The sequence below is a fragment of the Apaloderma vittatum genome, unplaced genomic scaffold, assembly GCF_000703405.1.
Source record: "Apaloderma vittatum isolate BGI_N311 unplaced genomic scaffold, ASM70340v1 scaffold20962, whole genome shotgun sequence".
Classification (NCBI taxonomy): Eukaryota; Metazoa; Chordata; class Aves; order Trogoniformes; family Trogonidae; genus Apaloderma; species Apaloderma vittatum.
The window spans coordinates 1-10,193 of NW_009703375.1; the positions used below are offsets into that span (position 1 = coordinate 1).

Sequence of the window (10,193 nt, forward strand, 5' to 3'; positions counted from 1 at the left end):
CCCTGGCCGAAAGGTGTGAGCGAGGCTGGACGTGCTTCGGGTTTCTGTGCACGCCGCGGCCCTTTATCACTTTTACATGAGGTTAAGACTTTCCCTGGCATAGGAAAGAAGTCTGATGTTGTTTTGCCTCTTCTGTTTAAAGGAAAAGCAGAGAGTTGCACGGGCAAGCGGCCCGTTCAAGTCGAGGAGGTGATGCCCGTTTACACCAACTGAGCATCCAGCCCTGGGCACATACTCTGGTCAGGGGAGAAACCGATTTTCCCTTCACACATTTTTGTGGTTTGAGACAAGCTGTCAGAAAAAGGCATGTTCAGCATCCCTCTGCTTTGAAAGAAAAAAATCAATCCAAATTTCTCAGCTCCCATTAACTTTGCTTTGTAAAGAGCTGGGGAAAGTGATGGCGCTACACAAAGGAGCCCCAGAAATCTGGATTTGAAAGAACACAGGTTAAAAATAATCCATTTATATAGCTTCAATTTCCTCACCAGCTTACCTAAATCAAGCCCTGGTTTTGAAACCGGGTGTACGTGTAGGTGTGAGTAGTTCCAGCACCTGTAATACACACCTACAGGCCTTTACCAGGCCTTAGTACCTTTTTTAGAAAGCAGAAATTTTCATCTCTATTGGTTCTAATTTCCTACATGTTTCTTTTTATTTTGTGCTTCACTGGATGGAAAGACCCTGAGGTCTCCTTTTTTGGGGTTCTGTGCAGTGGCTCAGGCTTTTGTGTTTGCACCTCCAGTATAGGCGGTGTTCTCCCCTCACACAGAGCAATACGTGGTTTATGCTTGCTTTCGTCCTCCAATGGAGCTCGAGGCTGGTGCGAGGTCAACTGGACTGCGACTGATTTACCTGTCCTCTCTGCCCTCCCCTGGGACAAACAAGTTGGGACAAACCCTTTAGGCTGAGCTTTTTTCAAAGCTGAGTTTGATGATGAAAGATCTCTAAGGATCTTAACCGCTCTGTGCTTCTCCATCTGGAGTGAGTGGTACTGGGTAAAAGAAGAAAGGAAAAGGAAAAGGAAAAAAAGGAAAAGGGAAAGGAAAAGGAAAAGGAAAAGGAAAAGGAAAAAAAGGGAGAGAGAGAGAGAGGGAGAGGATAGTGCTGGGCCCCCTGTTCCATCCTTGCCAAGCTGCAAAGATGTGTACTGTATATTGACAGTCAGCGATCCCTATTTGGCAGGATGGGGCTAAGTAGTAATAATAATAATAATAATACTTAGCAGTTATTGCCATGATGGTTTCATTAAGCCGATTTAGAAAGCGTCATTATTTTATTAAGCACCCTTATGTTTATTCTTCCATTAAATGAAGATTTGCCCATCAGAGCCCCATTAGTTAAAGGTCATGTTGCCAGCGGCTGCTTCTCCCAGAAGCGTGAGAAACACAGAGCTCCTGGCAGCGCCTGGAGCTGGCTGGGAGCTGTGGTGGTGCCTGTGTTGTAACCCACCTTTCAAAAGGGCTTTTCGCTCCTGGGAGCCACGAGCAGCTCACCCCCACCTCCCACTTTCACTCCCACCTCTCCACAGCTTGGTGGGAGGTTTGTTTGTGGTGACACAGTGCTGCACCTCCTTTCCCAACCACTTTGAATATGTGACCTACACAACCCGCTTAGGAAAAGAAACTGAGCCCTGAACAGGTTTTGGCATTGATAGAGTTTCATTTCATCTCCTCACATGTGTTTTCCAGCTACCCCCTGACCTGGTCCTTTTGTGCCTTGCTGCTCTGTGTGGTAGATGCCATCGAGCTGACGGATATGTTTGGGGAGATCCAGTCTCCCAACTTCCCTGACTCCTATCCCAGCGACTCAGAAGTAACATGGAACATCTCCGTGCCAGATGGGTTTAAAATCAAGCTGTACTTCATGCATTTTGACTTAGAGTCGTCCTACCTCTGTGAATACGACTATGTGAAGGTGAGCAGTGGTAGCACAGGGTACATGGTGGGATGACCTATTTGACCACTTGAGAGAGGGTAGTGCTGGAAAAGCTGGGAACAAACTGGTTTTCACCATTTATCAGTCACAGAAGTTGTCAATCCAGTGGACAACAGGGAGAGCACAGGTAAGCTGACAACATCCATGGGGCTGACAGTGAGTGGGACGCTAGATTCAGAGTTCACCCACAGAGGACCAGATTTCAGGAAGTATTTGGGCACCTAATGGGATTTACCCACCTACAGGCTGATGAAACCCCTGTGGTTAAACACCCAGCCTGTGCCACCCTGATGGCAGCCATGTGCAAGAAGAACCCCTGAGTTGGACACGCCTTGCCAGGCCATGGCTGTGGATCTGCCTTTTCTGGATCCCTGGCCATGGCTTTGCAGGCTCTTGGGACACCCTGTTCGGCCCCCAGGGAAGCAAAAGGGAAACGTTAGACCTGAGCTTGAGGCTGCAAATTGGGATCTGCAAGCAAAGCCTTCCACAAGCCACAGGGCCACAGACCTGAAAGGTCCCTTGGGTTCCACACAAACCCATTTCACAGCTAAGATAGAAATTTCAGGACCTCTACTGGCAAATACCTGCAGCACAAACAAGCTATGGAGGTTCCCAGGGATCTGTCATGTCCAAAACCATGACAGATTTCAGTCTAAGTAGTAAGCCATTGGAACCTGCAGTGGGCCACACAGTGCAGTGCCACAGAGCATCCTTGCCTCTTGCACCGCAGGTGTCTCCAAGCGGGGCTCTTCATCTCCAGGACAAACTGGGTTCTCCATGTCCCTGAACTCAGTCAGGTTTGGAGCTTTCTAGCAGACCAGCAGCATCAAGCAGGTGCTTTCTAGGTTTGCCTGGCTGAACATGCCTTACCCCATCATCCAGCACAAGCCTCGCCCCACACCTCCACACAGAGGTCTGGAACCACAGAACTCAGCCCTGGTGCTAGTTGCCAGCTATTTGAAATTATTATTTAATTCTTGCCCTAAGAAAACAAAGCAAACATTAGTGGGTTTTTTCCCTCTAGGATCTGTTGTTCACTGCTTTAATTTCCCCTTTGTGCTGGCATTCATTCTGCTACTAACAGCTCTCATTGAGGTTTGATTAGTTCTTTCTGCTTCTCTTGGATCTTCTCCAAGCACAAGGGCCAGGGACATATATAGAGATATATTGCTTTAAAAACCCAATAAGCTCAAGGAGCAGATTTCTTGGAAACTTTCCCCATTCCAAGCTTTATCCCTCCTCCCGCCCTTCACCCCCTGCTCATTTTCCCTTTTTCATAAGGCTCCCTGTTATTTGGCCATGATGCCAACTTGGCACCATAGCAATCCCTGCCGCTGGATTTCCATAAGAAGGCGGTATTTTTCACAGGGATTTAGATCTCAGCTGTATAAATTTGCTTGGGGCTGTAACTCAGCTTACAGAACCTCCACCACAGGATTACATTTGAAAAGTGCTGAAAATTGATGGATTATGGGAGATCCACAGGCTACCCTGCTGGGTGGGGGTGCAATCTTGATGCTGCTAAACCACCAGCGTAGAAGTTAAGAAGAGCAACAGATGACTCCGTGGCTGTTTTACTCCTTGGGACTGTGTGTCCAGCATCTGTCTGCAAGACATAAAACCAGTGTCAGCCTGCTCTTTGACAGAGGCCAACAGTGCATGGCTCTAAAATACAATTATAGAACCAACATATATAGGTGCCTCTCTGTAATACTCTGCCAGTCCCAGTGAGGATGCTTAGAAAGCCACAGATGGTGTCTTTGTGTTCAATGGTGCTCAGTGGGTTCCCACTCCATGAAGTTGCTTTCTGAACTCATGGGTGACTTTAATTTCTGCAGTGTCCTATGGCAGAGAGTCGCACAGGTTATATATAAAATTATACACCTGCGTGTGTGCGTGAAGAAACACCTTCTTGTTTATTCTGACCATGAGTCCAATCGTGTTCTATGTCAGCGTCTTCATCATTTTGACTGTCATAAGAAGGAGGTCAAAATGGGGGCTGAACATCCGCAGGCAAGGTGAGGACCCAGCTCAGGACTGGCAGAAACCTGCCGTGCCCTGGCCTTTGCTTTCCTTCCTTGGCTGCCCACACACCCGAGCTCTTGAGCAGTGTAAAAAGTCATCCCAAGTGGCAAGCTCAGGGGTGGTCTTCAGAAGGGAACAGTTTCCAGAGCTCTGAAACAATGGCTAATTAAAACAACAGCTGTTTATTTATATATATACACATATATGCATGCGTGCGTGTGTATATAAAAAAAAGAACGTGGCTCTGAAAGAAATGCTCACAGGCCAGGAGGCTTGTTTGTGCAAATGGGGATGGTAGAGAGGGGGAGTGGTGCTTCAGTAAGGAAGTGAGCCAGGAGGAACGGGAGGTACAAACACCCCCAAAATACTCAAAAGAAGCCCTATGCAGGTAGGAAACACCAGCCCTGCTCTGCCTCAGGAAGCCAAGGAGACAGCCTCTCCCCAGGTTTTGGATGGCCGCCCTCAGCTGCCTGCCAGGTCCAGGGGGACAGGGAAGGAGCAGCCATCCACACTGGGCTTTGGGCTCCTGCCCTCCGCCTTGCTCCTCGGCAGGGTCTGCCCAGCTCATCGCTGTCCCCAGGGAGCTGAGTTGGGGATTCCTCATTTGCATAGAGCGTCACTGAGGTTTTCCCAGCTCCTTTCTGGGGTTCATGCAGCACTGAGCACTTCTGCAGACATGTCTTCAGCACTGTCCTGGGGCACCCTGAAAGCCATGGCTGTAACAGGGAAATCAGGTTAAGTGACTTGCCAAGTGTCGCTGAGGAGTGCTGTGGCAGAGGCAGAAAGATGGGAGATGGGGGGCCAGAGATGGGAGATGAATTCCTGGCTTCTGTGGGGCCTTCATGAGTCAATCCCTGAGCTTATTAGGAAAATCTGAGCCTAGGGTCCTCTCCATGAGGTTTTGCACATCACTTGGTCAAGCCCTGGAATGAAATCAGCCCCTGAGGATCTGGCAGCCACCTTGGGACCAGCTCCTTGATTGAAGTGAAAATGGGACCTCAGGATTTCCCCAGTCAGCCCACGGCATATCCTTGCTAGCTCATGGTCCTTGTGGGGTTACATCTCTTCACCCTGATCCCTACCACAGTCCTGTTTTAGGATGGCACATGCTTGAGACCAGCCGTTTCAGCACATGCCGCAGGGCTTTCCCTTCCTTCCTTCAGGCCTAGGGGCCGTCTGTAATGTGCAGGGGGTCAGGAGGGCAGAGAGGTCTGTAACGCTTTGTGGCTCCATCTCCTCTGACACAACCCAAGTTTCCCTGGGATGGACCTCTTCATGTGTTCAGGCTTCTGCCCACACGTGGCACTTGGGAGACGTTTCTGCAGCTGTGTTCCCAGGGGTCCATCAGGTGCTCACCCAGGCAAGACCCCTACTAGCCACATGTGTGGGTGCCCAGGAGCTGGCCAGGCATCTCGGGCAAAAACAGTGGCTGCAAATAAATGCGAAAAAAGGGTGGCTGGGAGCCCAACCAGGTGCAGGAGGCAGCTTTTGCTGCTCTAGTGGGGAGCTGGTGAGGAGAAAATGGGTACAGGCCGAGCTGAGGAGAGGGATTGTGAAAGATTTGCGATGTGACAGAGCTGTGTCCCCCTGAGGTTTGGCTCAGTGTTAGGGTGCCTGTCAGGCTTGGCTTGCGCCATCCCCTGCTGTGGGCAATTCGTGTGGGGCAGGGTTGTGCCCAGTGCTTGGCAGCACCGTCCCCAGGGACATCCTCGGTGCTTGGTGCGGTGCTGGCAGGGGACATGCAGGGCCAGGGATGGAGCCCGATGCTGCTGCGTTCAGAGCAGTGCATGCCCAGCCTGAGGCTGCCAGAGGGGTGCAGAGGAGAGAGAGCAGATGAGGCAGATGGGAGGTGGGGCGAGTCCAGGGCTTTGCTGCTTGCCTTTCCCATCCTGTTGGCTCTGCACAGAGGAGTCTGTTGGCACTGGCCACCTCCTGCAATGCTGGGGACCACAGTCCCCCTCTGTGCAGGGAGAGGGGGAGAATCGGGCATGGAAGTGAGCCAGGAGCTTCTTTAGCACCCCATCAGGAGAAACCAGCCATCCTTCCCTTTCCCCTATGGCACAGCTGCTGCCTTGTGTGTTCCCGTGGAAATTCAGGTGCATATTTGCACATGAAAGGACTCTTAATGCGTAAGGGGAGAGGACCTCCAGGAAACCTAGATGGAGGGTTGTCCCATCCTTGCTTGCCTCATTTCCAACAGTCAGCAGCAACAGCAGCGTCAGTTATTTTGAAAAGAAAAAAATAGTTCATTTGTATGTTGCCTTCTTGTGTGCACTCTAACTGCAAGGCAGCTCGGCAGGGGCTTGTTTCATGCCTTCCCTGTCTCTGAGCATCTCCTCCCCATGTCATGTTCCCAGTGTCTTCAGCCCAGCACTGCTATTTCTCTGCCTAATGAGCCATTTATATATATTACAAGTGGTATGTTTGGCCTTCATCAGTCCAATTAGTGCATTCCTGGAGGGCTGGAAAGGGGGGGGATGGCGGCTGCATTTCCGTATTGCCGGCTGCCGGCTCCTCTCCGGCAGCAGACAACGACCCGCTGGGCCAAGTTCCCCTTGGTGCTCGTGGTGTTTCGTTAACCCGCCCGCTGCAGGAGGCATCTGCGGAGCATCCCCAGCAGCCCATGCCCCAGAACAGCATTTCTTTGCTGCAGAGCTCCTGCACCCCAGCTCCTGCCTCCTGCCCCAAAGTGGGAAAGCAATATAGGGCAGAGGAAGGGTCACATAATTTGGATCACCACTTCCCAGAGCCACAGCCCAAGGCAAAATGCAGAGAGACTGAGCCATGGCCAGGAAGGGAGCCCCATCTGCCTTCACCCAAAGAGGCAGAAATCTTAAGGAGGGAATGAGGAGGCAAGCAGAAACAGGGAGGATGGCAGGAGGCAGTGGCAAGGGTAAATGTAAGGCACGAGAGTGTCACTATATTTTATTTTTCAAAGGAGGATTCTTTCAGCGTATTTTTATAGTGAATTTCTCTGCAGCAATTGATATTTCCCTCAGGGACACATCTTCTCTAGTGAAAACGTCGACATCGTGACCCGAGAGGGAGAAACTCCAAACAAACAACCAGGATTTAATTACCAGCCTGCTCGCTGGATGTAAATGATCTATGAAAAAGTATACAGTCCTCAGCAGAAGCAGCAAATATTAACGAGGGATGATGACCTCTCTGTTTAGTTTACTGCTGGAGGGCTGTCTCTGCTCCCTGTGGCTTGGGGCATGGGACCCGTCACAGATAAGGGGCCACGGATACCTTCGGCGAGGAGAGCACAGCTCTCCCGGGCCTCGTCCTCCTGCTCCGGGGCTGGACCCAGGGATGCTGGGGGCAGCGTTGGGGATGGCCCCATGGCAGGAGCATCCTCGGGCCAAGACACTTGGGCACAAGGGAAGCTTTCCCACACTTAGGTAGTGCTGTGCTGTGGGTGCTGGCTGGAGGAGAGGGATGGGAGCTCACATGGTGCCTCCTGTGTCCCTGCAGAGGTGACGGCCATGGGCCCCTCACAGAGAAGCTGGCTGGAAGCTGCTCTTTCCCACAACTTTCCTTAAGAAAAAAATAGTTTCTGCTTAAAAGGCTGCATGACACACATTTGGGCAGCAAAGATGGCATGTTGGGGCCGAAATGCCATTTTCCTTCACTTTCAGTGATGGTGCTTCCATTTTTGAGTCTGAAACACAATTTCATTTCAAAACAACCTTTCCTTCAGATTGAAAAGATTCTGAAGAGCCACAGTGTATTTCAAAGGGATTGAAAACAGATGGAATACAAATTACTTGTTTTTCTTTTTTTTTTTTTCAGAATGCTCTTTCACAGAAAAAAAATTAATTCTATTGGGTTTTTGTCCCAATGTTGGGTGCGTGTTTTTTCCCCAAATTCTCAAAATTTATCATCGGAAAGTCTCTCTCTCTTTTCTGGCCAGCTCCAGCTTGTATGAGAGGATGGAAAATATCTGGAGGCAATGTCAAGGCATGCTGAGTTGCCATTTCCATGTTGGCTTTCCCTGATGTGAGCAAGTTTCCGCCTGCTTGTTCAGCCCTGGGAAATTTCCGTTTCAGCCCCAAACCCTCCCCAGCCTGTGTATCCTGAGGGTCTCCAGGAGATGAGGATGCAGCCAGAGGAGGGTGTCCCCTCACTGGGGCCACACAATCCCAGGGACAGCGTTGCAACACCTCCGGGACCCTGTGGGTCCCTGAGCAGGTGGCTGTTTTCCCTGGGCATGGGCTGGGGGAGCTGCACGTTTCATCATGGCCTCAATAGCCTTGGCTTGGCATCAGCAGCAGTGGAGCTGGCTTGGTGGCCTGTGGTGGTGTTCGTTCATCGCATTCCTCAGCCGAGGGGTTATTCATATTCAAATCTCCTGGGGGAGAGCAGGCAGGGTGCTGGGAACGAGATGGGAGAGGTTGTGGTTGAGAGAAGGGCAGGGAGGGAGGGGAATTTCTAGGAGAAGGAGATGAGGTCAATGCTGAAATTGTCTTCAGGAAAAGTGAGAGAAAAAAAGGAAGGGAGGGGCTTTTCTGCAGATATTACAGTGCTTGAAAGCATGGGCATGCACAGAGAGGCTATTGAGCATGCTGATGTGATAACGGCGCGTGTTGGACCCTGTAGCTTTGGGTGGCAGGAACGAGACTGAGCTTGTCCAAGTCAGCCCAGGGGACAGAAACGTCATCCAAATTACAGCTGCTACTTTAAGCTGATGCAAACCCGATGGTCAGGGGCTCCTCTGAGGTCCCAGTGCCCTCCCAGCAGCACAGCCCTCATGCCGGTGCTGCTGCGTGGATCGATGTTTGGGCTGAGGGAGGAGGTGAGGAGAAGCATCTCAGGTACTGACACTATAGGTGTGAATGACAGCCTGAAGCTGATTTTCACACACTTTCTTCCACTGCACCTGCCCACGTCCTCACCTTACCTGCCAAACAGGCTCCTTCCCTTGCATCCTCTTCTTACACTTGCCAGCTTCTCCCTGCATCCCAGATGCTACCTGGTCTCTCAGCATCTGCTTCAGAGGGTGACCACAGGCAGGAGCGGGCAGACCTGAGTCCCCGTGTTCATTTGGCGGAACCCATTTAATTGCTTTATGGCAGTAACAGCATCTCAGAGAGCCAGAGCAGAGACAGTCAGACCTGCCATGCTCTGAGCATCCCCAAGGTCATGCTTGGCTGCAGAAAGTGAGATGAATGCAGCAGAAAAAAATCGATTTTTAGGGCCAAGGCAGAGCAGAGCTGAAAGGATGGTGCAGAGCTGCATCCTTAGGCTGTGGCTGTCAAAGGCTGCCAGATGGGCAGCCTGTCCCATGGAGACATTGCTGAGCCCTGGCAGGGGACAGGCTGGGTGAGCACAGGCAGAGACCCTGAGCTCTCAGGTGCAGAACATGACTCCAAACCCAGCCTGACCTCCCCTAGGAAAGCATCACAAGCTCTCGAGGCTCAGAGACACCCACAGCCCCATGCAGAGAAAATTCAGAGGTCACCAGCACTGAGGAGCACCCCAGGGACACATCAAACTCCTAAGCCAAGTCCCAAGCCCTGCTCACTCATTCTTTCTGTTAACAGATTGAAGCTGAAGACCAGGAGCTGGCAACCTTCTGCGGCAGAGAGACGACAGACACAGAGCAGGCTCCCGGGCAAAATCCTGTCCCCAGGGCCCTACATGGGGCTCACGTTCAGGTCTGATTTCTCCAACGAGGAACGTTTCACTGGCTTTGACGCCCATTACACTGCTGTGGGTAAGCCGTGGTTAAGTCCGCAGGTCCAGCTTGCTAGGGTAGCTTAACAAATGTGCTCGGTTCACACCCCAGGCCAGCCTTGGGGAGCCCAGCAAGAGAAGTCCTTGTGTGCAGCCCTTGGGCCAAATGAGACTTGCTGGGTGCTTGTGTGACCCACCATGTGGGACAACTAATTTCTCAGTGCTGTGGCAGTTGTCCCCATGAAGAGTGATGCGTGAGGGGCTGCAAGGTGACCTCCCTTCCTTGTTATTTCTATCCTAGATGTGGACGAGTGCCTGGAGAAAAGCGACGAGGAGCTGGCGTGTGACCACTACTGCCACAACTACATCGGAGGGTACTACTGCTCCTGCAGATTTGGCTACATCCTCCACTCTGACAACAGGACCTGCAAAGGTACTGACCAGGTGCAGCTTGGACATGGAGTCACATAGAGGGGTCTCTGAGCAGGCAACAGACCTACTAAACAGGCAAAACTGCCCTTTCTTGCTGCCAGGAGGGACAAGGTGCTTCTTTC

General features: G+C 51.3%; 1 protein-coding gene across 1 annotated transcript in view; it reads left to right on the top strand.

Moving 5' to 3' along the window:
- Positions 1-1,688: 1,688 nt before the first annotated feature.
- LOC104270298 (mannan-binding lectin serine protease 1-like) overlaps positions 1,689-10,193 on the top strand; it is a gene marked incomplete at its 5' end in the record, with an annotated part of 21,126 nt that continues 12,621 nt past the window's right edge. Inside the window, 4 exon segments of the mRNA XM_009864615.1 lie at positions 1,689-1,914; positions 9,507-9,580; positions 9,582-9,679; positions 9,941-10,072. Coding sequence (XP_009862917.1) covers positions 1,689-1,914; positions 9,507-9,580; positions 9,582-9,679; positions 9,941-10,072 — 530 coding nt within the window.